This window comes from Oikopleura dioica, chromosome XSR (assembly GCF_907165135.1).
Source record: "Oikopleura dioica chromosome XSR, OKI2018_I68_1.0, whole genome shotgun sequence".
NCBI classification, from domain to species: domain Eukaryota; kingdom Metazoa; phylum Chordata; class Appendicularia; order Copelata; family Oikopleuridae; genus Oikopleura; species Oikopleura dioica.
Genome location: NC_137294.1, coordinates 3,082,572 through 3,106,125, shown reverse-complemented (window position 1 = coordinate 3,106,125; position 23,554 = coordinate 3,082,572). Strand labels below are relative to the sequence as shown.

The 23,554-nt window shown below is 43.1% G+C and overlaps 8 protein-coding genes and 1 long non-coding RNA gene across 11 annotated transcripts; 5 read left to right on the top strand and 4 right to left on the bottom strand.

Moving 5' to 3' along the window:
• Positions 1–1,250: 1,250 nt before the first annotated feature.
• LOC145707082 (uncharacterized) lies at positions 1,251–2,154 on the top strand. Of its 2 annotated transcripts, none has more exons than XM_081784562.1 (2): positions 1,251–1,937; positions 1,976–2,154. In XM_081784562.1, exon 1 carries the CDS (start codon positions 1,291–1,293, stop codon positions 1,930–1,932), a length of 642 nt encoding a protein of 213 aa, XP_081640688.1. In that variant the 5' UTR covers positions 1,251–1,290; the 3' UTR covers positions 1,933–1,937; positions 1,976–2,154. The 2 variants fall into 2 exon arrangements, with proteins under 2 accessions (XP_081640688.1, XP_081640687.1); XM_081784561.1 differs by having other exon boundaries at positions 1,252–1,937; positions 1,981–2,152.
• A 304-nt stretch (positions 2,155–2,458) lies between these two features.
• Positions 2,459–3,429, top strand: LOC145707083 (uncharacterized). Its single transcript, XR_014134727.1, has 2 exons — positions 2,459–3,192; positions 3,233–3,429. It is a non-coding gene; the product is annotated as an uncharacterized LOC145707083 (long non-coding RNA).
• A 1,498-nt stretch (positions 3,430–4,927) lies between these two features.
• On the bottom strand, positions 4,928–6,658 carry LOC145707770 (60S ribosomal export protein NMD3-like). Its single transcript, XM_081785345.1, is given in 7 exon segments — positions 4,928–5,136; positions 5,179–5,535; positions 5,582–5,730; positions 5,779–5,982; positions 5,985–6,161; positions 6,205–6,465; positions 6,508–6,658. Coding segments are annotated over 7 exon segments (1,482 nt in total). The 5' UTR covers positions 6,656–6,658; the 3' UTR covers positions 4,928–4,950.
• A 55-nt stretch (positions 6,659–6,713) lies between these two features.
• Positions 6,714–9,195, bottom strand: LOC145707420 (uncharacterized). Its single transcript, XM_081784945.1, has 6 exons — positions 8,827–9,195; positions 8,497–8,785; positions 8,009–8,449; positions 7,699–7,968; positions 7,308–7,651; positions 6,714–7,123 (listed from the first exon to the last, which is right to left on the bottom strand). Exons 1-6 carry the CDS (start codon positions 9,193–9,195, stop codon positions 6,977–6,979), a joined length of 1,860 nt encoding a protein of 619 aa, XP_081641071.1. The 3' UTR covers positions 6,714–6,976.
• A 39-nt stretch (positions 9,196–9,234) lies between these two features.
• On the bottom strand, positions 9,235–14,699 carry LOC145706403 (regulatory-associated protein of mTOR-like). 2 transcript variants are annotated; one of them, XM_081783798.1, is made up of 11 exons: positions 12,541–12,680; positions 12,164–12,497; positions 11,762–12,120; positions 11,515–11,690; positions 11,110–11,471; positions 10,736–11,065; positions 10,513–10,595; positions 10,265–10,469; positions 9,888–10,197; positions 9,687–9,839; positions 9,235–9,644 (listed from the first exon to the last, which is right to left on the bottom strand). In XM_081783798.1, exons 1-11 carry the CDS (start codon positions 12,541–12,543, stop codon positions 9,419–9,421), a joined length of 2,541 nt encoding a protein of 846 aa, XP_081639924.1. In that variant the 5' UTR covers positions 12,544–12,680; the 3' UTR covers positions 9,235–9,418. The 2 variants fall into 2 exon arrangements, with proteins under 2 accessions (XP_081639924.1, XP_081639925.1); XM_081783799.1 differs by lacking the exons at positions 9,235–9,644; positions 9,687–9,839; positions 9,888–10,197; ... (4 more) ...; positions 11,515–11,690; positions 11,762–12,120 and adding exons at positions 12,819–13,052; positions 13,101–13,230; positions 13,279–13,534; ... (2 more) ...; positions 14,317–14,473; positions 14,518–14,699 and having other exon boundaries at positions 12,349–12,497; positions 12,541–12,772.
• A 10-nt stretch (positions 14,700–14,709) lies between these two features.
• On the bottom strand, positions 14,710–16,384 carry LOC145706404 (ribosomal L1 domain-containing protein 1-like). The gene is made up of 6 exons (XM_081783801.1): positions 16,186–16,384; positions 15,904–16,092; positions 15,585–15,859; positions 15,476–15,544; positions 15,281–15,434; positions 14,710–15,076 (listed from the first exon to the last, which is right to left on the bottom strand). Exons 1-6 carry the CDS (start codon positions 16,346–16,348, stop codon positions 14,778–14,780), a joined length of 1,149 nt encoding a protein of 382 aa, XP_081639927.1. The 5' UTR covers positions 16,349–16,384; the 3' UTR covers positions 14,710–14,777.
• A 740-nt stretch (positions 16,385–17,124) lies between these two features.
• Positions 17,125–18,714, top strand: LOC145707683 (uncharacterized). Its single transcript, XM_081785244.1, has 4 exons — positions 17,125–17,245; positions 17,300–17,414; positions 17,475–17,713; positions 17,762–18,714. Exons 1-4 carry the CDS (start codon positions 17,156–17,158, stop codon positions 18,560–18,562), a joined length of 1,245 nt encoding a protein of 414 aa, XP_081641370.1. The 5' UTR covers positions 17,125–17,155; the 3' UTR covers positions 18,563–18,714.
• Positions 18,715–19,543: 829 nt separating this feature from the next.
• Positions 19,544–21,398, top strand: LOC145707684 (protein O-linked-mannose beta-1,2-N-acetylglucosaminyltransferase 1-like). Its single transcript, XM_081785245.1, has 8 exons — positions 19,544–19,739; positions 19,785–20,092; positions 20,179–20,372; positions 20,414–20,615; positions 20,661–20,858; positions 20,903–21,012; positions 21,053–21,147; positions 21,190–21,398. Exons 1-8 carry the CDS (start codon positions 19,588–19,590, stop codon positions 21,320–21,322), a joined length of 1,392 nt encoding a protein of 463 aa, XP_081641371.1. The 5' UTR covers positions 19,544–19,587; the 3' UTR covers positions 21,323–21,398.
• An 80-nt stretch (positions 21,399–21,478) lies between these two features.
• On the top strand, positions 21,479–23,547 carry LOC145707808 (alanyl-tRNA editing protein Aarsd1-like). Its single transcript, XM_081785384.1, has 5 exons — positions 21,479–21,710; positions 21,806–22,298; positions 22,829–22,862; positions 22,936–23,282; positions 23,331–23,547. Exons 1-5 carry the CDS (start codon positions 21,481–21,483, stop codon positions 23,535–23,537), a joined length of 1,311 nt encoding a protein of 436 aa, XP_081641510.1. The 5' UTR covers positions 21,479–21,480; the 3' UTR covers positions 23,538–23,547.
• Positions 23,548–23,554: the final 7 nt, after the last annotated feature.

The window sequence follows — 23,554 nt, the reverse complement described above, 5'->3', positions numbered from 1 at the left end:
CAGAGGCTTCACAAGAACAACCCATTGCAGACGTAGAACTTCCCCGAGAAGACTAAGAAGAGCATCCTGCTAGAGAAATTCGTAGCTCACTGCCTATTTTAACACTGTTAGACTAACCTTTCGACCGTCCACAAGAATAAATTTTATCACTAGTGATTTTGCACTCTGTATTCTGCCTAAAAAAAGCTCAGACATAAACTTCATTTTCTGTAATTTGGTTGACTCGATTCTCGTCGGAACTTCTTAAGAAAACAGAGTCTCTTTGAAACTGGGCTTTCGATTTAAACCCTATAATTGCTTATTCAAAAGAGGCGGATTTAGCGGAGTTCCGCTAAAGAGCGTCGGAAGAAACCCAGATCAACGTTCTAGCGCGCTTCTGAAAGCCGAGTTTGTCAAGAGAGATGGGTTGAATGCGATTCCACTCGTCAGGTGCCAGTTTTTCACGTTTTCGTCTAATCGCGCGGTTGATACATTCCAGCTGGGCCCACCATCCGAACATCGAAAAACCGTTTAGACTCGAGTAGGACTTCCAGCAAGCGAGTTTACACTCGACTAGCTGCGAACTCTAAGAAGGGCGCGATAAGATTTTCGCGAAAGCAAAGGATCACCCGTCAAAATTTGCGGTCGCGAAAAGAGCTGGACCCAAATAAACATATACAGAAGAAATTGTTTGATTGAGCTCATGCGGCTGGATCCTTAATCGCACCAGTGATCGCTTTCACTTTGGATCACCTAGCTTCTCTTTTGCGAATTTGTCTCTAGAATCCATGTTGTTGTGAGGGCTCTTTTTTTAATTTTAGTTAGTTCCCGAACTTGTCGGGTCCGAAACGGCAAATAAATCAGGTAATTTTGCTTTCTTTCTGGCTAATTTTTAAATTGCAATTAAGATCTCCACTCAACTGATCGGGCTGCTGCATACTGCCTACGAAGGAGGTTATTTTCACTGCTAACGAAGCGGTAATTTCTTTCAGACAGTCTGTCGGAAATCTCCCAACATTCACTCTTTATTCAGTTGAATACACACTTGTTGGATATTTTTTAACTCTGTGTTGTGTCTTTTTTTTGCAGGCGTTCGTTAGTTTAGAACTTCTTGCTGATGTGAAGGTGGTTATTGAGTGAGTGGTTAGTGTGGATTTCTGTTGATTTTGACTTTTTTCGCGGGAGATTTTTTGGCGGGCGAGTAGTTGCTGTAACCGTGAACAGTGCAGATAAAATCTAAGGCGCTTTTGAGTTGTGTGGCAAATTCAGCTTTTCTAAAAGTTCATTGTCAGAACCGAGAAAAGACACAAAATGAGACGACGACATTCTTTTGTAAAAAAAGCGAAAGACTTTAAAGCCCTCAAACAGTACAAAACGATCATGAAGATTCAGTCACTTCTAACGGAACTAGAACAAAGCCAAGAAGATTTTAAAAGCGAAGAGAAAATTGTACTCGATTCACGAAATTTGCTTGAGAAGGAGATGCAATTCATAAATAGCCTGAGAGAATATGCTGCAGCTATTAGCGACTTCAAGACTAATAATGGCGATGATAAGTTGCTCGAGTACCAGAATACCCTATCAAGTTCAAACTACAACTGCAAATTTGCAAAGGATCTCATCTACTACACTCGCTACTATAAGAGTCACAGAGAAGAGGTTGTCAAGTCTGATTTGATTCTTGAAGAGAAAAAAGGAAAGGTCAATGCTCTGGGTGAAAAAGTCGAAAATCTACTCAAAGACCAGCCACTCAACGAAACAATTCCGGAAAGTCCGAAGGTTGACGAGTGTGCCATTTGCCTCTGCCCCTACGATACAGAAAATCATAAACACTCGGCGATAACAACTTGTGGTCATCGATTCGGAAGTTCTTGCTTGAATAGATTGTCTAACAAGAGATGCCCAATCTGCTTTCAACGTTTTAAATCGAATAAAGTCATCACGCTTTATTAGTTGAGGTGAATTACTTTTATACTTATAGCTTACTTATTCTAAGTTTAGCCAGCGATTCGAGAACAGAACGATGTAAAGAATGAACCGCTACAAACTGTAAATAACAATCTGCTCATAAATCACTAGATGCGAAGCTATCTTACGCTGTATATATCGTTTTTTTTTTCTTGAAAAGGAAAAAATAAATTCGAGTTTTCTGTAAATGAACTATTGAACTTCCTCATTCTCAATCTTTCGGCAAAGCAGGCTAAAACAACGGTTAAAAAATTGAAACTTCAGTGCCTCTAGATTCAGTTTTTAGATTCAATGGTTGTTCATTTTATAACAGAGTCAGCACTGCCAAGTCAGTAAAAAAGCAGAAGATAATTTGCTACATTTGCTGGATGTCTTGGTTGTTCAGAAGAGCGTAGATTCCATCAAAATCTCGTACATCGACTTTTTCTAATTTTTCTGTAAAGATTTCCAATCTTTCTTTCAGATTTCCTGTGGGCACTTTTCCCTAACCGTAAACGATGCAGATAAAATCTCAGGCGCACTTGAGTTGTGTGGCAAATTTAGCTTTCCAAAAAGTTTTTCCTCGTCATTGCCGACATAAAACAAAATGAGACTAGGATATTCTTTTAATAAAAATGCAACAGACCTCAAATCCCTGAAACAGTACAAGAAAATCGTGGAGATTGAGACACTTCTGTCAGAGCTAGAAGAATGCCAAGAGAACTACAAAAGTGAAGAGATTCTCGCGCTTGACTCCCGAAATTTGCTTGAAAAGGAAAATCAAATTCTAAAAAGCCTGAAAGAATATCAATCAGCTTCCGTGGATTTCAAGGAAAAACATGGCGAGGATAAATTGCACAATTACCAGAATAGCGGATTATTCTATATAAGTTGGACTGAAGAGGCTAATTCGAAATTGGCTAAAGACCTCCTTTATTATGATGACTTCTGTAAAAGTCACATTGACCACATCGATGCGTCTGAGCAGATTCTTGAAGCGACGAAAGAAAAAGTCAATAATCTCAGTGACAAAGTCGACAATCTTCTAAAAGAGCAACCCCTCAACGAAACGATCGCCGATCGAGCGAAAAATATTGACGAATGTTGTATTTGCATGTGTCCTTACGATACAGAGAATCATGAACACTCGTGCATAACGTCCTGTGGGCATCGATTTGAAAGTTCGTGTTTGGCGAGCTTGAAAAGATGCCCGATCTGCTTGAAACGTTTTAAATCGAAGAATGTTATTACACTTTACTAATTTAGGTATGCCAATTCAAACTTGTAAATACTAAACTTTTACTAGCAACATTGAGTCACAACCTGTGAAACAGTCTCGACAACCACCCATCAACAGAAAAATGTACAAATGCATCCAATTGCACATAAACTTCATCATCTTAATTCAATTCTGTACATAAGCTAACGCATATCAAGCTATTGTGCGCTGTATATATCGTTATTTTTTCATGCATAAAGTAAAATAAATGAAACCTTCAGACATAAACGGAAAATTTCAGTTACGAAAGTAAAAGCTTGACTGATTGAATCTGTATTCAGTTGAGAAAAGCAAAGCTGGCTTTTTGAATCGCACGCAATCAAGATTTGCTAGTGACATCGATATTTTGCACTGCATTGAAGAGGAAAGAATAAGAATTCCCATGTAAATTGGAATTTCTAGTTATAAACTTTTAATTTACATATAAGCATGTATTTACAGGCTTGGCAATAAAGCAGAAGATAATTTAACAGGCGCTCTGTCAGAATAACTCGCGTCTTTTATTCGATACATTTGCTGGATGTCTTGGTTGTTCAGAAGAGCGTAGATTCCACCTAAATTTCGGACATCGAGAGATTCTAATTTGTCGGTATAGATTTCCATTCTTTCTTCATATTCTGTCAGCAGTTCCACATCTCCTGAAGACGAGATAAGATTCGAAAGGCCAAGGGTAAGAGATTCCACTCGAGCTGATATTTCTGGAACAGTCACATCTGTTGAAAAGTAATGACAACCCGTTACAGCAGAGACTAGAGCAGCTATCTCGCAAGTTTGGAAGTGTTTACTGTATTTGGATAATGATTTACTGCGCTTGTTTCGCTCCGCATCTTTAAGTAAAACTTCGCCGACTAAAACGCATTCGATCAGTGCCATTATTTCCGAATCGCCTCGATCCATTGCCGAATTATAAAGAGCTCCTTCCAGTGTTGAGAGTAGACTCGTTTGAGCAGGGTAATCGAGAAGCTCCATCAGTAGACAAACTATTCTCACGTCATCTAGATCGAAGTTATCCTGCCCGTGGTAGTTTTGAATTTCCATTTGAGAGAAGAGAACTTTCCCTCGTGCTTTGAGCAACGCTTCGGTGCTGGAATTCGAATACATTGAGGAGTATTTCTTGTTCAATGTGTCGTGAAGCAGGGCGCAGTCTATCAACCCCAGCTCGTTGATATTGTACTCGATGGAAGTCGTGATCTGTTTGATACAGTTCGAAGAAGAATCGAATTCCATAGCAGAGGCTCTCTTGAGTAGTGGGAGAAGAACAGTTGGATCAACATTTGGAAGTAAATTGGCAACGTCGATGAAGGTCCTAGCAACAGCTGGATGCGTCGTGGGAAGATTCTGATTCGACCCAAAGCCAAGATATTTTATCACTTCACTTCTGTCATCGTCTGATAGTTGGTTGTACTCAACCATGATCGTGTTCAACAGCTCTTCGCTACTCGAACTTGCGAGCAACTTCTGCATAGGAGTGGGTTGAAATGGCAGAACATACGCATAATGTGCTCGATCAGCGGAGAGCATGAGCATGTTCGTTATTTTGGAAGCATCGACGAAGTGTCCGCCAATGTTTCTGAAGCCGTGTTCTTTCAAATTCGCCTCGACCGCCGGAACCGTCTCCATAAAATCGTAGTCCTTTACGTATCGCTTTCTGTAGCTTCTGCTTTGAAGCGAGAATCGACGGAGAAAACGCATTCTGAAACGGAAAAAAGTTGTTTGAGATAATCCAGCACACGTTAATTTTAGATTTAAAAATCAGCTGGAACAGTTTTATCATCCAGATTAACGGCGTCTAACAACTCGGCAAGGTCCACTCTTGGCAAATCTTCATTATCCGAGAAGTTGGCTTCTGGGTTGTGATACATATTAACATTCGTTCTCACTTCTGGATCTTCTTCTAGTTCTTCCTCCATTCGCTGTACATCTTCGTCATCCTTTAACATGAATTAGTCAACTATTTTCAATAATACTCGTACCTTATCAGTTTTGTATTCAATAACTCGGCGCAGCTTGAACTTTCGCAATTGAGCTCGTCTTCTAGAGTCGCCATAGATCTTTCTCACTAGCACCGCGTCAGGGTGATTACCATTCATTCCGTCCAAGGCATCGCTGTTGCAGTTCATATTCTTCATGTCATAACCTAGGACTTCATCTCCAACGTCGAGATGTTGACCCAAATGTGTTCTACAGTGAATGTAGTCGTCGTGAGTGCCGAGCTCATCTTCGCGAATCACGTAAAGATCTGCCAGCTGGTGTTTGAAGCTCAGTTTACCCTGGCCCGCCTTGTGGTTTCTATCATTCTTTCCTAGTAGTTCTTTCTCCATCACTACAAACTAAAAAATATGTTCAATCATCTGATATTTTCAAAATAAGCCTCACCTTAACCAAACGCGCGGAAGAAGCAATCGGTTCAAAAGGATTAGCCCAGTAATGGGACCCGTCGACTTCTCGGAGCTGAAGAGTGGCCGGATCAATCAGCTGAATTGTTGAAGTCACTCGAAGACAGATCAACAACTGTCCCATATTTCCTGAATAAGAAGTTACTCTTCCTTGATTTCAATTAACAGCTTACTCACCCATTTTTGCGGCTAATTTTTTATCCAGACAAACAAGATCATCTTTGCAAACTACTGGCAGTTCACAGTGATAAGTTTGCTTATAGTTATAAGTTGCATTATGAGTATCGTGCCCGACCAGCTTCTGAGCTGTTTTGTACTTAATCGGCACCACTTGTTGGAGGAATTCGACAAGTTTTCGGCTATCTTGAGGACGGCCGTAGAAAAATCGAGGCCGTGCTGAGTAGGGCCAATTCGGATAGTGTTCTCGAACATGTTGTATTTTAGAATAACTTGTTCCAAGTAGAGGAAAGTTCGTTTGTGCTTGACTTTTTGACGCACTTGCACTACGCTCTTCCAGAAGTTCTTCGCTTCGACTCGCTGGCAATCAGTACACTGCTGTCCTGATAACAAGTTAATCTTGTTCAATCAATACCTTGAAATTACCTTGAACAACGAATTCAATGGGAATGATCTGCTCGAGAACAGCTCCCTCTTGAATTTCTTTCTGCACTGTGAGTTTGATTTTAATTCGCTTGGAATGCGGTTCTGTCCAAATGAAGCTAGCATCGGTGAGGCGTACATCTGTCAAGTTGCCCTTGAGTTTCTTAATCAGGAGCGTCAGCAATTCCCGCGACTCGAGATCAGCTTGAATCCATGAGCTTGGTGGCTGAAGGTATCGGTCACAGCCGCGACAAAAGTTAACCACTAGATAAGTCGACGTTTTTTTGCGTTGAAGATGATAAATACCTGACTGTCGAGGGATTCCTTGGGTGATGTCCACTTGCCCTTTCAAGCAAGTCACACATGTATTCGTCGGATTTGGTTCAATTGGAACGCCACATTGGCAGCACAAGATCCGACCGACTGACCCTTGCGAAGTGGGTATGTATTCCATTCTACTAGAATAGAAAATTGATAGTGAATCGGCAGTTGTACAGCTTTTTCCAGTTTTACTGAACTTGAAACTTACTATTTAAATAGCGATTTTGCTATTGAACTTGAAACTTACTATTTAAATAGCGATTTTGCTATTGGACTTGAAAAAGGCAATAAACGAAGAATGTGATAGTAATTGTGATAAGGCTAGTTTTGATAGTATACAGTATACTAGGAAAACCTAGAGCTGTTTCGCAGTGAGTTTAGTAATTTAAAATAAATGTACATTATGAGGTCAAAGATCCCGAAGAGAGAACGGCACCTACTGACGAGGCTAGTTCTAATAATCAGAATATTCTGAGGACGAATACGAATCATATTCGCGTCTATCAAGACAGTCAGCTCTTTCTTCGTCAATTGCGGCAAACCCGTATATTCGCTTTTTCCACATCGCGTCCAACTCTTCTTCGATTGATTTTCCCCTGACCTAATGGAAAAGAAGAGTTAAAACTGGACCTTCAATCATCAGTTACATCGTGACGTCATCAAGTGATAGAATTTGGGGATTCTACTAATTCTGACACGGGCTTTCAGAATATGGTGATAACTCAGAAAAAATTTTTTTGACCGAAAAATTCTTATGGAAAGTCATTTATAACATGTTTTCTTACCTTTGCCGCGCAAAGCCAAACCCAAGGCATTCGTTCATAGTCGCAAGGCTTCTCAAGCGAGATCTTAAGAGGTTTGGTCATCTGGTTGACCTCCAGTCGGATCTCATGTAGACTAGACATGATTAACATTTGCTTGATGATAGGATCGTAGTTTTTCTCGCCACCGGTCGGATGCGCCAAATCAAACCAACACTCAATCACCATCGCTGGCATCGCCATCGACACTTGCAGATCGTCCGGGCACTCGAGAAAATTTTTATCCTTGAGTCGCTGCTCTGTGATGATAACAGGTGGATTGTTTGGGTCGTCCAAGTCGGTCAGAATGAAGTTCGATTTGCTCTTTACTAAAATAAATTCAAAGTCCGAAATATATGCGAAAATATGAATCTACCTTCAACCTTTGCGACTCCATCTCGCTTGAATAAATAAGGATCGCTATCAAGTGCTTTTTTAATGAATTTTAGCTCCAGTTCATCTTGAGGGAAGATGATGAAAGTGTTGAGAGTTATGCCTCGGTAGTTCTTTCGAAGTTGATACTCGAGACCCGGGGCGCGGAATTCCTCTCTGATCAGGGAAACGACGTCTTTTACATTCATTTCTTCGTCGATCAGCTCGAAGAATATCTGCAAAGCCAGAGTTTCTCGCGTATCTTTGAACGTAGCTAAGGGAGAATGAGGAAGAAGAAGGGAGAAAGGGCTCACGTGACAAGTAGCGAAGAGCCATTCGGTGAAGACTATCGTCAGTATCGTTTCGGTAAATCACCGCAAGTGTCTTTTGATTAGCCGCTGATTTCTGCGCCAACTCCCTTATTTGATCCATGTTCTCGTAGGGTCGGATAAAACCACATTCAATCAGCACTCGTGCTCGCAAAGAAATAGCCGCGATCATCGCAACACCGAGCTTTGCTCTATCAGGATGCTCGACAGTGATGACAGGAAAATCGCGAAGGTTCCACTTTGGCATCTCGTTTGGCTCGACGTAAACGAGCTTGGCGGCGGAGAGATCGCGCCAGTGGCAATTGATCGCATCGACCTTTGCCCAAGAGAAAAGCATCGGAGTTGGGCCAAAGGCGTCGTAATATTTTCCACCAGGTGCGATGCCAACTTCCGTAGATAGTGGATGCGCGATTTTACATTTTTGAACTGAAGAGGATTTTAAATCACAACTTATCAATAGCAGGTGAACTTACTGTAGTCGATGGTTTTAAGCGCAGCACGTTTAAAGTCGAACTCATCAGTTAGTTTGCCACTGCGAAAGTCCTCAAGCGGCTGTTTAATCAGGTCATAGCGTTGCTGCACGGCCATTATTCTTTTTTTTCGTTCTTCACTGTTCCGCTCGGAGCTGGCTTTGACTACGCCTTCTTGAATGAGCATCGCTCTCGCCCAATGCTCCCGCATCGCTTTTGCTCGATCGTGGACTGACTTGATCATCGCCGCTTTGTGGATGTTGAGCTCTTCGATCATACAGTCGGCCAAAAGCTACAGTAGCAAATAGCAAAAGATGGAAAACAAGCGTTTACCTCTGTATCATCAATATTCTTGTCCAGAATATCGTCAAACTCCTTTCGCTTCATCGTCGGATGCGGATATATCGTCATTGGCGCATGGTAGTTTTTATGTTCCCTGTTGTGTTCCGGAATCTTTTTCACATGCTTAGCGCAGTAGAACTTTCTCCCTCCGCCGTCTTTATCGCACGTAAAAGCCGCCGTATTTGTCTCCTCGAAAAACAGACACAGAGCGCAGGAGTCTTGTTGAAATAACTTCCCGGCTTTGAGTTGTTGTTTAATCACGAAATCTTCGTGGTCATGTGGCCCCGGGGGTGTGAATCTGCGAGGAGGAGGCCTTCGTTCTAACCCGAATCCGGGACCGGGGAATCGATCGAATGCCATTTCTTATAAGTCTTTTTTATTGAAAAATCTAAGTTTCAAGTAAAAAAGTTAGGCACATTATATTTTGTTGAGATTTTGAAAAATGTTTGAAAATGTTGAAAATAGCAATCGAGCACTCTTGAGTTGCTCGATTTTGGCAGTGAACAGAACAGGCGCATATAAGAACGTGGCGAAATAAGAAATAATATTGTCTAATAATAATATTGAGTTTTAGTAATAATCGTCATGAATATTTTTTATTCTTGGGCATCCAGACAGAGATCACTCCAGGATTAAAGTCGCCGGATTCTCCGGGACGCGTAGCAACTGCGAGAAAAGGGTTGAACGGATGGGTAGCGAGTGATGTCGGGTGCAGGATCTTCGGATCCGGCTTGCTCATAAACATCCGAGCGGCAGATGAACTTTTAAACGAATAAATAGGGTCCAAGAGAAGCGAAGACTCCCTCGCTCTAAACAATCCTTGTTAGATTTGGTGGTCAAGGTGTTCTTACTCTTGGTGCGATTTGCGACGGACGAATAGATCCGCGCGCAGATTGTGCGCGAAATAGTTATACTTTAGCGATCCAGCGAAGGCCTGGCAACACTCAGACTTCGAATTATCGCTCTTTCCGAATTTCAGCTTTTCCAGCTCTTTCGACATTTTTCTAAAGAAAGAATGAAAGGCTGAAAATTTCAACTCTACTCTATCTTACCGAACATCCCAAACTTTCACCGTGCCATCGGCGTAGCCAGCCATTACTTTATCGTGACTTGTGTCCATGCCAACGACTTTGTGGCCCTTTGCTCTGCTTTGCATTCGATCGCCGAACTTCGCTGTGAGGAAGCGGCCGCTTCTTGTGTCGATCTTCCAGATTCCACCATCATCGGTGCCGCAAAGCAAGTCTTCACACTTGAGGCCAAAGTCGCCCATGATTGCAAAGCAGGTTACTTCTCGATTTTCTAGCGCAACTGGGGCTACTCGATGGACCCGGCGCTCTTGTTCACCATCCCATAGAGTCACAACTAGGAAAATTGTTGATAAATTTTTGATCTAAATATTAGCTAGACTAGCTACTACTAAGTAGCTTACCTGCAGTGTTGCGCTCTTGGAAGGAACATGCGAGGTAGCTTTCGTCCCAAGCAAGTTTGATCTCTTGCCTCCGACCAACCGGTGCGACCCTCCACGAGGTAAGGATTGAGTCTTGAATTTCTAGCCGTCCTTCCAGGCTTCGTCTCAACTTGCGCAACTTGACACAACCATCGGTCGATGAAGCTACTACAATCGGCGAAGTTCCCTGAATGAAAGGTTATCAGTTGTCAACGAGATTTGATTCTTACTTGGTTCATGATTGCCATTGAAGTGAGATGTACACCCTTGTCCGTCGCTATTATTCGGCTTTGAGCGTTTCGGGTGTCGCCATCTATGAAAATTTCAATTCAAAATATAGGGGGTCCTAAGGGGACTTATTATTCTTAAAAAAGTGTTGTTCGAAGTATCGAGCTTCAGATAAACTCGATAAAGGATTCAGCTTTCTTTTGAGTTAGATAAAATGATGGGTACCTTGAATGTCGAAAGGCAAGTACGCGAAATCTATGAGATGAATTCCCGACTGTCCAGTTGCAATCAACGCTTCGTTGTAAGGAACAAACATCATCGAAGAAATCTTCTCATCAACCTCGCCAAAGTGTACCATTTGACGAAGATCGCTGACTTCAGAGCCTGAGAAGATCGTCTTCGATCGTTCTAGGATGCGTTTGTTGTGCGTTTTGGCAGCGTTGAATATGTGAGTTGCTTGTGCACTTTGCTCGTCGCGATTTTGGGGCTTCGAGCGCGAACGATTTCGCTGCTCGTTTCGAGCGTCTTCGGAGAGTTCATGGGCGCGGTCTAGGTCTGAAAAAGGAGGATGAAAAGAGGATGGGTTGATAATATCTAACCATGCTGTCGCTGCGTTGCTTTTTGAGTGTTGACATAAAGATTGAGCGGTATTACGGGCTCTTGCTTAAGTTGACTTCGAAGCCAGTCTTTCGAGGCATATTTGAAGAAGGTTGACTTTTTAACATGAATTTGCGCGGCCCTTTGAATGCCGCTTGAATGACACGACGATTGACTCCCACTCGAGTCGTTGGAATCCTCTCGAACGCGTTCCAAGTTCGCGCTGTTTTGACGAGAATGACTCGGTATAATTTCCAAGTGCGCGCTGTTCGATCGCACGTGACTGCTGTGTCCGGAGTTTTTTCGCCTGCCGACTTGCTTGAAAACAATGTCGAAGAGATGTTTTGCATCCCTAGCGACCTCGCTGAAAATCATGGTCAAATGTGGACTTCGATATAAATTTTTACGTGTGCGGATCCATGGCGAGCTTCAGAATGGCGAGAGCAATGTTATGAATGGGGTTTTCAATTAAGAAAACACCGGTTGAGAGCTCTTCGAAGTACTGGATCGGTGTTTTCTCCACCGGAGGGTTAGGTGGTGTGCGGGCAGCAGTGATGTGATCAGCAGATACACTTTGCTGTGGCTGAAAATCAAGTATATTTAAGGGTGTTCCTAACCTCTGATATCGCTGAATTTCGGAAAATCAATGCTTACCTTTTGTGGAGAAGAGTGAGTGCTACCAGGTCGTGATCCACGATTATGCATTCTACTGTTGATTGTGCCGATTGAGACACGTCGCTTGCCAGAGGTATTGTTCACCAATTTATGAAAGTCTTTACTCAACTTGTCGTAGTATCGAGCCACGAATAACTGCAAGCTGCACACAATTTCTTTGCGAACAAGCCAGCAAGCATCGTCAGTATATCGCGAGTTCGAGAGCTCCGCAGCAATGAGAGTAAGCTTGTGAATCGGATCCGTCTTGTCGTGGTGGCTTTCTCGGTCCGATCGGCCGTCTTCGTTGTCTATCCGACAGCCAATGTAAGTTCCAATCGCGTAAACAGCTGCAGCGCGAACTAAAAAGAAGAAATAAGATGAGCTGGACAATCAGATTCGAACCAAGTGGATCTTTGTCTTCACGCAGGAAATCCATGATAATGGGCTCGACGTAGTCGCCTCTAAAGGCTCGTTGAAAAGCGTAAGGGTAATCTTCCCAAATACGGCCAGTAAGGATAAGGAGCCATTTGCGTAACAAGGGATCGCCCGTGTTCGGCGGGTAGCCATCGTCGTTGAGGAGGAAAAGCGGAAGATTATAGAGATAGTCAGGAGATGGAAGACCGTTGTTTGAGTTTTGGTTCTTGGTAAACATGCTGTAGACGTCGTGTTGGGCCGAGTGGTCAGGATCGGTGAGAGTGCCCTTTTCCTCGCAAATTCGAGCAATAACGAACGCCGACTTGGGTAAAATTTAGTTAAGGAAGAAAGGAAAGGTAATTTACCATGGCTCGTATCAGTGTTTCGCGAGCGGGATCAAACAGAACTTGAAAAAGTACTCCATCGGTACAATGAAAGACTTATTCTTCTTGTCTTTCTGGTCACGTGGGCGCCATAGGTTCCCAACAACTTTGTTCTGGAAGACAATCAGTTTCGTCCAAATAAACACCATCCAGAAGTGCGGCTGCTTGCTGTACGCAAGCCCGTCGAGTAAACGCATCAAATATGAGTTTTGTTCTAAAAGTAACCAACTCAAAATTCCTGAAAACTCGCCAGAACTGACCTTGATTGAGACCAGCAGCGAGGGTGTTGTAAATGGCACTAGGGCAAGTGTCCATATAGCGAGCAAAGAGGCTGAGAGCTTTAATTCGCGGCGCTTGCTCGAGAATAGACTGAAGGGCGAGAGGTAAGTAGATGGGAGGCTTGTCGACCACATCGCGTTTATATACAGGCAGTTGAATGAGATTTTCGAATGAGTTAAGGCACTGGTCGTAGAACTCCAGGTGAGTTTCCTTTACTAAAAAGGGCATCAAAAATGGTAATCAGAATAAGTCTTTCTAATTACAGGTAGGGAAGAAGCAGCTTTGGCATTGAGCATCGACGAGGGGGTCAGGTTTTAGATTCCGTTGAAGTTGAGTGAGAGCACGGTCCACTGTTGAATCCCACATTTTCCACATGGGATGAGTATGCATATTCTGAAAGCAAGTTTAGCTTTATCACAATCCTTCAATTAGTTCAATTACCTTTGGTAGCTCTGGAGAGCATTCTGGATTGCACCCGTAAGAGCGCATAATTCTATCTGCTATAAGAAAATTTCGATAAAGACCGGACAGAAGCGAGTCGCAGCGAAATCCGTCGTGGAACAGCTTGAAGGCCTTTCGACAGGACTTTAGCTCGGACTTGGCCATAGAGTCCCAGGCGATTGATTCTAACAAGCCGGTCATGATCCAGCCGAGCTCGCCGTGAAGTGTTTTTCGGTCTTTTCTTTCGCCAAAGTCGCTAGAAAAGAGTGTTTTAGCAAGAAAAGCAGATTATCTTAGAATACCAGTCAGGAAGGTATCTGTCGATCATGATGGGTTGAATATCTGGGCAAATGATTTTTGCAATATCGCGCCCTAGAGCCCACTTGAGCGTCGTCTTGATCGGATTTGTGAGGCATGCGGTGAAGATGTCCGCGGAAATGTTTCTCTTGATCGGTCGGAATTCGTCACGGCCGCACGCGGCAAAGTGGAAATTGGTACCATTGCCCGTGTATTTTTTGTTAAACTTTTCGATGATCAGGCCGGCATTACAGCAGTCCCAGATGTAGATGCCGCTGCCGATCTTGGAGGCCAGTTCTTCTGGGACGTTTAGTGGGTGATACTAAAGATTGCTTGAGCCAAGACTTTTCTAATAGATTTAATAATGTGACGGTCACACGAAGTCTACCGTTAAGTATGTACCTGTGTCATTTGTCGACTAAACACCCAAATTTCTCCGTTTTCCGTTGGTCTGGGCACATCGTGTCCATTGTAGTGAAAACAAATGAGAGGTTGGTCTTCGGCACGGCCCATGCGCGATTGCGTGATGCGAACCATGTTGTCGATGTTTTGAAAGATCTTCTGCTTGTAGGCATCGCTGTGGTGGAGTTGTTTCCAGTTAAAGGTGTTGGTTTGGAGGACGCGAGGGGCGAGCTCGATGAAGTTCGATTTGATTGTGTCCTGGATGTTGCGGTAGATAACGTCTAAACAGGGTTGACAAGTGTTAACCAGATTCTAGTTCTGGTATAGAAGAAGAAATACCTTGAGGAGGGAGTTCATTGTCAAAGTTGTCATTTACATCCCAAGCATTTATAGTTCCCTCTCTTCTAGCGACGGGCACATCTTTTGCGAGATCTTCTCGCCAGTCTTCTGGGTCCACGTCGATATTCAAACACAAGCACGTGATGATTCCTCGTGCCTATAAATTGAGGTACGGATAGAAGAAAGAAGAAGGGGCTTTACCTTGAATTTGCGGGTTGGAAAATCCTCCCAATCGCCCAGCGCCGATTTATATTCATTATCAAAATCATTTAGATCGTCGTAGTGGAAGCCAGCGAACGCGTCTTTCTCGCGCGTTGGCGGCACACTACTAGTCGTTTTACTCGTCATACCCATTCTTGATCATTCTAAAAGCGATACAGCTTACGCAAACGGTTGAGGAGGAGCGTCCGACAAATTTTAATTAATAAGTTATTAAAAATAGTTCAATTTCAGACGCTAAACTACTCGATCTTCGCTCGTTTGGCCTTCTGGCTTCTTGTCGATGCTCGGCGTTTTCCAAGTTCCGGTTTCGATTCCACTTTTTCTGCAACTTTCTTTTCCACCTTTTCCGCTTCTTTCTTGCCCTTCTTCGCTTTCTTTTTCGCCTCTTCTTTGACAGGCTCTGGCTCTTCAGCTTCGACAGCCTTCTTCTTCTTTTCTTTTTTCACGGGAGCTGATTCAGGTTGTTCATTTTCCTTTTCTTCTTGAGCCTTTTCCTCCGTCTTCCTCTTTTGCTTGTTCTTTTCTTTTTTCGGCATCTGATTAAAGGGTCCGAACACAATAACTCCGCATCAATTTTAGACTTTGTAAAAATGTAATCAACAATAGTGCATCGATAAGAAAATATAAGCATAATTGTGATTTACGTCATGATCACCCTTGCTTATTAACAACAAAAAGTTTCTCCCATCACGTAAAACCTGAGATGCTACCTTCTCTTGATCAATTAGAGAGGACCGTTCCTTTGATCTCTTCTTCTGCTTTATTTGAACATCGGACATCATCTCCTTCAGCTGTTTCTGCATGTTCTGTCGCTCGAGCTCAATTCCCGATGGTTCGTTCACTGATGGGTCCATTTTGTTGCAGCGGTAAATAGGAATTGCCTTCGTATTCGTGCCCTAAAATCGATCTTAATCGGACCAGAGAACGTCCGAAATACCTGAACATGGAGACACTTGATGTTCTTGACGCCACGAGGGATCAGTTCGCCTAATTTTTCGATCAAGCTCTAGAAAGACAAATGAAGTTTTTAAGTTTTGGTATTTTACCTTGATGTTTTCAATGAGCTGCTCGTGTGACATTTGCGTGTGTCCAAAGTGTACATTTACATTGTCGCCTTTTCCGGAAACGATGAATTGGACGGTGCGCAGGACGAGGTCGACTTCTTGCTTGATTTTGTGGACGCGTTCCATGCGGATGACGAAGGGCACTCGTCGTCGGGACATGAACTCTTTGCCGAGATGCGGCAGTGCGAGCTGGGCGATTCGAGAGTCCGAAAAAAACACGTCGAACTGTTGGGCCAGCTTTCTTTTCAATTCGTGGCCTGGCGAGAAAAAGTGAAAATTAAGATCTTTTGAGAAGCAGAACCTTTGTATTCTTTCTTGAGCTGATCGAGAGTGATGAACATGTCTCCCGTGATTCCCTGTTCCTTGAGGAGCTCTTTCGTCTTTTCGATGCAGTTCTCATCATCCTTTTTCTCGTCCGTGTTTTTAATGATGAAACAAGTGGAAGCATCCTCGGGAAATAGACGGTTAGGAAGGATGTTGCGCACTCGCACTAAAAATTTCAATTTAAAAATCGACCAATTTTCTGTGTCTACTCCAATTTAAATTTTCTATCACGTGATATCTTATTTAAGAAGAAGCGTACATTCTTGAGTGCCGCCGAGATTGGGAATTCTGTGCATCTGAACTTTGAGAAAGATCTTCTCGGCCGAGTTGATGTTCAGAAGCTGTCCCTTGTTCTCAAACTGAATCAGTTTGGAGACGGCTGTGATGGCAGTTTTGAGATCTTGATCCGCGATCGCTTCCATTCTAGAATTCCCAATTCCGAGTTAATGTTTTTCAAAGAAGAAAATTTCAAAAAGAGAGACTTTCAATTTCAGACATAAAAAGCGAACAAGAGTGCAATTTTACGGAGGTTAATTAAAACATAAATTTGAATTCAAATTAGCGAATCCCAAATTCCAAATCGCCGAAAACGCCAAATCTTTCTCTGACAAAGCGTGGGCGGCGCGCGCCTTTTCAACTGAGAAATCCTCCGAAAAGGAAAAAATAGGAACTCCACTACTCTTATCTTCTGTTCTTTACTGTCACATAAGCTATCTCTATTTTAGGAATTTGTAGAAATCGAGAGAAAAGTTTATTGATTATCTGGTTAATTATTTTTTTCTTATTTCAAAACAAAAATTCATACTTTTTAAATAATAAATTCCTTTTTTATTCCGGGAATAATAATTGATTCTCATAATACCTAAGTACCAACGCAGTCGGAAACATTTCATGTATATTTTTCAATTTCACGATAGAATAGTTAAATTTGATGAATTAACTTTTTTTTAGATTCACACTTATTTTGAGTCATTTTAGTAAAATGCCTAACGACGCTAGCCTTTTTTAACTTTATCTACATTCAAAAAGAGTTTTATCTTTATGAGAATATCCAGTTTTCAAGGGCTTACGCCTTTAGGTCTTTCGCTGTTGTGTGGCTGAAAGTCAGGGTCTACGTGAAAGACAGTTATCTTAGCAACTCTCTAGTTACTCTGCAATATTCATTCTTATTCTGTGACCTCATCCTCAAAATATTTCTTTCAGAAAAAGTAATCGAACTGGGCTCAAACATGTTTTGGCTTGAGCACAAGACAAAAAATCTCCGTGTTCCGATGCGCTTCGACCACACTTACCAGATCACTCGCCCGGCCAAGCAAGCGGTAAGAAATCAAGTGGATTCTCTATTTTCATCTTTTTCATCAAATAAAATTCAGATCGACTTCGGTGAGAACACGACCGCGCTCGTTATCAAGGCAGACAAGTCCATCTCGCGGAAACATGCCAAAATCGTCATTTCTCATGACAAAGTTCTCAAGAAAATCGTCGTGTCTATCCAGGAAAGTGGCTTACAGCGCAAAAACAGCCGAAACGCATAGTCTTGTAAACCACTGAAAAAGGATGAATCGAAGTATTCGTCGAAGGTCAGGCTAAATGCCGAAGCTGACTGGCGCAAAGTGATTTCGTCTGATCACTCGGACAAATCCTCCTTCAATTACACAGAGCCGATCGAGTTAGGGATCGTTTTTGGAGTCTACAGCACAGAATTCCAAATAACCGGGAAACCCCTGCTCTTTTACTGCCCTTTCCCGCCGTCTAATCCTCAGCTTCCTCAATTCATCGCCTTCAAGGTACCTTCTATCTCTTTTTGCTGACTCTTGTGCTGAATCAATCTGTAGGAATTCTCCGTCGAGACCGAGGAAGATTACGAATACTTGCTCTACCAAGGCGAAAGAACCGACGATCTTTTCGCAGAAAAGACACTGCGAGTGAAAGATGTGCCCCTTGTCAAAATGGAGTACTTTTTGGACCTGAAAAAATATATCTACAACCCGAATCATCCGAAGGAGGACCTCGCCGTGGGAGAGCCGCCAAAGATCGAGGAATATTTCGTCGAAAAGAAGAAGAAAGAGCCTGAAGTGAAGCTGTTCGAAAGTGACGATTCCGAGAATGAAGAAGGATTTAATAGCGATCGATTTGAAGAGGATCTATTAGCACCGGACTCATTTTTCGAAGATGAAACCGATGACGATGACGGGGTAGATATTGATCCGAATGAGAAGCTAATGACCGCAGAGGAATACCTCCGTGAGCACGACATGGCTGGCCCGTCTAATCTGGAATACACTAGTCGCGTACCAGAAACAGAATTCAACCTGACACGGCAAAATGACAAGGCCAAAGCCCCAGTTGAAGCTTCAGAAATGGATTACAGTAGCTCAGTTCCCGAAACCGTCTTTTCCATCCCTCCTGCCGTCCGCGCAAAGCCCAAAGAGCAGCCCATTCTGACAGGGGAAGCACGAAGGGCTGCTTACAGAAAATTTCTACCAAAAACTCCGGAAAAAAATTCACAAGCAATCAACGCAGAAATCGGTCTCCAGGCAAAAACACGGCGCATCGGAATTTGCTCTTCCGGATCCAGAGCTTTCCGTGATCGGCAACACTCAAGATCGTCGAATGAACTTTTTCGACGAAGATGATGATATTCCACTTGCAAGGGAGCACAGAGAACGACTTGCGCGTTACGAGAGAATGGAGAAACAGAAGGCTCTTGTCAATAGTCGCTATTATCAACCCTCCCGTTCTGGTATTTCGGCCTCAAAGACCGGTATGATCCGACAAACGCCAGTTACACTCGAGCCGTGGATGCAAGCCGGGTGCTCTAACCACATTGCTGGACCATCCAAACGCCAAAGCAGCATGGAAATCGGCAACTCTTCCAAAGGCCTTAAAACGGCTGAAAACGATCAAGTTCAAGAGGAGGAGCAAGTCTTCGAAGATCTTTCGACACTCCAAGATGTTTCGAACTACAGTCACGTCCGACCATTGAACATTTTTGAGAAGTTCAGATTTGCCAAGTGGCCAAATTTCAAAGAAGAAAATGTCACTGACCCAGACGAGAATAACTCCTGGGTAAAAACGGTGCCAAGAAAAGTTCACGAGCGGACTTATGAAGACAACAAGGCCTACGAGTCCATCCAGTTCAGCTATTTTAATCCGCGAATGGACGAGTGGAGTGATGAGGTAATAAATAAATTACTAATCAACAAGTGGAAGTGCAGCCTGATCGTAATTGTAAAAATTCCAGCGCATATCCTGGGGGTATGTTTTGGGCAAAACAGAGGGGTCTCGTGAAAACTAGTAAAAATGCTGATGATCATGTAATCAACCTATTTTCAGGTTAAAATCCCTCACGAAAGCCAACTGCCAACGAAAAAGCCCAAGATAATCAGACGAAAAAGCCGAGTCCCAGCGATGCCTCCAAAAAAGGGAACGGAACCAAAAGAGGGAGAGGAGAAAGAACCGGCGAAGCCGAAAAGAAAGACGGTGAAGGAACGAAAAGCTGAGCGTTTTGCTAGCCAGGACTTGAGCCAATTCATGTCGCGAAAAAGATGAACTCCCACATTCCTGATACAATTTGTCTTGTTTTTTTTTATATTATTGATAAACACTATTCATTTAAAAGTAGGTACGCTCTAGAATTTAACTCGTTCAGATGTGATGGATGGGGGTAAGTCGATTAGTCCCATCGATCTGGGCGATTCTCGTTGCTGTGGCGGCTTTCTTCTTCTCCGTCGTGTCCTATCTTCTTCTCAACCTTCCTAGCGGAATCGTCAAGTCCAAAACTACACATAATGCAGAGCAGCGGCACTCATGGTAACTTCCCACACAATAGAACTGATCGTTTCCTTTTCTTCTTAGCTCGTGGAGTGGTGAAGACGCAGAACGTCGCGCAACATTTTGCGGAAACCAGAAACTCTTCGAAATGTTCAGGACGGTTTGCTCCTGCACCTCCCCGGCGCCAATTTCTTTCCAAGACGATCCTGGGCTCGATGCTCTCGAGGATGTCCCGATTCTGGTTATGGCCGCCAATCGACCCAAGTACCTCTTCCGGACCCTCTTCAATATTCTTAACGCGGAAGGTGTCAACAGGGCCAATATTGTTGTATCTATCGATGGCTTCTTTGCGGAATCAGTTGCAGTCGCCAATCTTTTTGCAATAAGGAAAGGCTGATCCTTTATAAAAATATATTTTATTGATGCAACCGAGTTTTTTTCCTTGTGAGATAGTTCCCACGTTGAGCCAGAAACAGAGTGATTCAATCGAAGCCTGAAGGAACCAAAGCTGCTCGAGTAAGTCAGCATTACCGCCGCGCTCTGACGACGGTGATGAACGAAATCTTCTCGACCAGCGAGCACATCATCGTCATCGAAGACGATCTGCAGATCTCGCCGGACTTCTTCCACTATATGGCCCACGTGATGCCAATCTTCAAAATGGATCCACAGGTACTTTTTCGCGTTTTTGCTCGATAATAACTTTTGAGTAGATTTACTGCGTTTCCGCATGGAATGACCACGGAATGGAGCACGCGATCGGCAACGCACGGGAAATATACCGAGTTGAAGGAATGCCAGGTCTCGGATGGGCCACTTCGCGCGCCATTCTCGACGAGCTCCTCCCTAAGTGGCTGCCAAAAGAGAGAATGACGGACTGGGACGTGTGGATGCGCAACCCTTCCAACAGAAAAGGTATGTTTCCTCTCAAGATATGATGGATTTATAATCTATTCTCAGGCCGCGACTGCTTGATCCCTGACATCTCGCGCACCTTCCACTTCGGCGAGGAGGGCCTGAACGTGGACAGGAACATGCAGGGACTGTATTTTCGCCATCACGGTTTCCACCAAGACTCGAAACGCGTCGACTTCACGCCGCTCGAGCAGCTGGTCAAAGAAAAATACGAAGAACTGCTCAAGTCACAGATCTCCTCCGGTACTGTCTTTTCCCATTCTTACTTTTTTGAGACACGACTTTAGCTACTGTCATTGATTCGAAAACGCTCGCTTGCGACAGCAAAAAGAAACAAAACCCCTACTTGTCCCTGCTGACGGGTGCTACTTCAACTCACATTTTATATTACAGCCAGGTACGCTTTCTTACTCTGGCTCGTTACTGTAACTGCTCAGGATTCAAAGGAAGAGCTTGACAACTATTTCCGACTTTGCTGGTGCTTGAACATCTGGGACTTGGATGTCAGAGCGCAATACCACGGCGTAATAAGGTAATCTAACCCCTGTAACTCAATACTTAACAGAGTTAATAGGATTCATCTTCAACGAGTGCCTGTATATCTTGTCGCCTACCCTGCCTCTCGCTTTTCTGGCTCGATCCCAGCGAAGCTGAGCCCCTTGCTTCTGGACTCATCCATTCCAAAAGGAAACCGCCGCCGCACTTGAACCACCGAAACTAATATTTCTAGCGCAACATTTCTGTATTTCTAACTTTCTGTACCATACTTCCAATTCAAGGACAACAAATACAAATCTATCTATTTAAATCACGAGCTTTTTGAAATTTTTTTCTGCAGAAAATTGAATTGAAGCTTGTTACAGTAATGGCCTGGCGTTGTCAAACCGAGCCCTATCTGAGGGCTCTGCAGTCAGTCTTCGTGAAACAGTGCTCAGAAAAAGCAGGAACGTATAAGATCAAAAACCAGAAGGTAGAATGCTTCAAAGTGTTACTTGGGGAGACGATTTTCTTCCCCGAGGGAGGTGGACAACCAGGAGATAATGGAAAAATATCGTGGGGGAGTGACAATTCCAGCAATGTCTTGTATACAGTTCGGTAAATACTACTGTGGGTAATCCCATTTAAGGATTATCCATTTGTTATTCGGTGCATTCATAGAATTGAGTTGTTAATTTCAAATTTCAATCAAGGGACGGCCAAGAAGCGGTGCACTTGTGCGACAAGCGAATTCCAGAGGGCACGGAATGCTCAATTGAAATCAACTGGGCTTCTCGCTTCGACAACATGTGCCAACACTCCGGGCAGCACTTGATTTCTGCGATTTTTGAGCGAGCTGATTTTGACGCTTCCACGACGAGCTGGAATCTCGGCGAAGATAAGTCATTTATTGAACTATCAAGAGCAGTGACGGATGAAGAGGTGCAAAGAGTGGAGGACATTTGCAATGAAGCGATTCGGAATCGAACTCGAGTGACAGTCGAACTTCTCAAAAATAAGGAAGATCTGAGGAAAGGATGTAAAGATCTCCCGAAAGACTTCGCCGGGCCAATTCGAGTAGTGAACATCGATGGAATCGATCAGAACATGTGCTGCGGAACCCATGTCGACAATTTGACGGATTTGCAAATGATAAAACTTCTTCACCAAGAAAAGGGAAAGAAGGGCAAGGGAATCGTCTGGTTCGTCTGTGGAGAAAGAGGGGATACCCTCCGTGTGCCGGGAAAACCTCCGTGTGCCGGGAATTTTGCCGAGAATCCCGGCACACGGAGGGTGGCGTTCTAGAGATCCCAAAAAGCCGTTGAATTTGGACCAAAAAATTCTTCAAATCGAGTGTTTTTGAACAAAAACTAATCGTTATATAATTCAAGACAGTCTTTCAATTTTTTTTTGCCTAACCCTAACCCAAATAAAAGAAGAATACTGTCAAAAAGATAAATAATCTGCTTGGCCGACATAAGAGACAAAAAAAGATGATAAAATTAATTTAATGGACATAACTTCATAAGACTCCTATCCAAATATAAGATTGATAAATCCTATGAAGTTGTACATAGAAAAGCATCGCCAGAATTTTATCGTTCTCTTCCCTGACCAAACATAAAAGAAAAACCCTTTACAAAACCTTTAAAAAGACGGAAACAGGGGATTTCTAGATCGTTTGGGATTTGACCCTCCGTGTGCCGGGATTTCAAGGTTTTTCCCGGCACAAGGAGGGTACCCGAGAAAGAGTGCTCAGAACTCTAGCAAGTATGTTACATCTTTGCTATTATAATTGGTTTTTCTATTAACAAATTTAATGTAATACTCAAAATATAATAAGGCTCTTGGAGTGTGAGCCGCGAAGCGTGCAAAAAAATGTCTTGCAAAGAGGAAGAAATTCCAGAAAGAATCGAAAATCTTCAATCATCGAGCAAAGCGTCCCTGAAAACCATCAAAAATCTTCAAAGTGAGTACGGCTCAACCCTCGCGGAAGCAATCCAAATGAAGCTGAAAGCCGTGAATCCTGACTCAAACGTACAGCCGGACTGTAAGCGTGAGAGAGAGCAACTGAAAAACGCGCTACGAGAGATTTCCCTTGATGGGAAGATTTTAAAGTACCACTGCGCGGATTTGGGACCCGAGTTTATCGTCCCACTCACGGACAATTTATCCCAGCTTGTGAACAAGGTACTCAGTATTTTAAAAACAAAGAAAGTGACATCGTCATTTTTTCAGGAGGGAAAAATTGTATTCTTATCATGCGGCCGTCAAAATAGCGGAAACGTCTCCGTCCTTGGAGACAAAAACATCATCAAAGAAAAGGGAAAGAAAGTGTTGGACGTCTTGGACGGAAAAGGATTCGTCAAAGACGGCCGAATTCAAGGAAAAGTGTCGCAGCTTAAAAATCTGGAACAAGCGTACAAACTCTTTGAAACTGAGTAGAAATTAAATGTATTTAA

Bases quoted from the DNA above. Each gene is read 5' to 3' on its own strand.
- LOC145707082 (XM_081784562.1), top strand. From the start codon at position 1,291: ATGAGACGACGACATTCTTTTGTAAAAAAAGCGAAAGACTTTAAAGCC.
- LOC145707420 (XM_081784945.1), bottom strand. From the start codon at position 9,195: ATGGCATTCGATCGATTCCCCGGTCCCGGATTCGGGTTAGAACGAAGG. The intron at 8,786-8,826 runs GTAAACGCTTGT...TTGCTACTGTAG, and splicing joins AGAATATTGATGATACAGAG to CTTTTGGCCGACTGTATGAT. The intron at 7,652-7,698 runs GTAGATTCATAT...AATTTATTTTAG, and splicing joins TGGAGTCGCAAAGGTTGAAG to TAAAGAGCAAATCGAACTTC.
- LOC145706403 (XM_081783798.1), bottom strand. The intron at 11,066-11,109 runs GTTAGATATTAT...CTCCTTTTTCAG, and splicing joins AGCAACGCAGCGACAGCATG to ACCTAGACCGCGCCCATGAA. The intron at 9,840-9,887 runs GTAAGATAGAGT...TTCTTTCTTTAG, and splicing joins GTGAAAGTTTGGGATGTTCG to AAAAATGTCGAAAGAGCTGG.
- LOC145706404 (XM_081783801.1), bottom strand. From the start codon at position 16,348: ATGGAAGCGATCGCGGATCAAGATCTCAAAACTGCCATCACAGCCGTC. The intron at 15,545-15,584 runs GTAAAATACCAA...TTGTCTTTCTAG, and splicing joins AGCTCATTGAAAACATCAAG to AGCTTGATCGAAAAATTAGG. The intron at 15,435-15,475 runs GTATTTCGGACG...GATCGATTTTAG, and splicing joins TCAAGTGTCTCCATGTTCAG to GGCACGAATACGAAGGCAAT.
- LOC145707683 (XM_081785244.1), top strand. From the start codon at position 17,156: ATGTTTTGGCTTGAGCACAAGACAAAAAATCTCCGTGTTCCGATGCGC. The intron at 17,246-17,299 runs GTAAGAAATCAA...AATAAAATTCAG, and splicing joins CTCGCCCGGCCAAGCAAGCG to ATCGACTTCGGTGAGAACAC. The intron at 17,714-17,761 runs GTACCTTCTATC...ATCAATCTGTAG, and splicing joins CTCAATTCATCGCCTTCAAG to GAATTCTCCGTCGAGACCGA.
- LOC145707684 (XM_081785245.1), top strand. From the start codon at position 19,588: ATGGGGGTAAGTCGATTAGTCCCATCGATCTGGGCGATTCTCGTTGCT. The intron at 20,859-20,902 runs GTACTGTCTTTT...ACACGACTTTAG, and splicing joins CAAGTCACAGATCTCCTCCG to CTACTGTCATTGATTCGAAA. The intron at 21,148-21,189 runs GTAATCTAACCC...CAGAGTTAATAG, and splicing joins CAATACCACGGCGTAATAAG to GATTCATCTTCAACGAGTGC.
- LOC145707808 (XM_081785384.1), top strand. From the start codon at position 21,481: ATGGCCTGGCGTTGTCAAACCGAGCCCTATCTGAGGGCTCTGCAGTCA. The intron at 22,863-22,935 runs GTATGTTACATC...AAATATAATAAG, and splicing joins AGTGCTCAGAACTCTAGCAA to GCTCTTGGAGTGTGAGCCGC. The intron at 23,283-23,330 runs GTACTCAGTATT...TCATTTTTTCAG, and splicing joins TATCCCAGCTTGTGAACAAG to GAGGGAAAAATTGTATTCTT.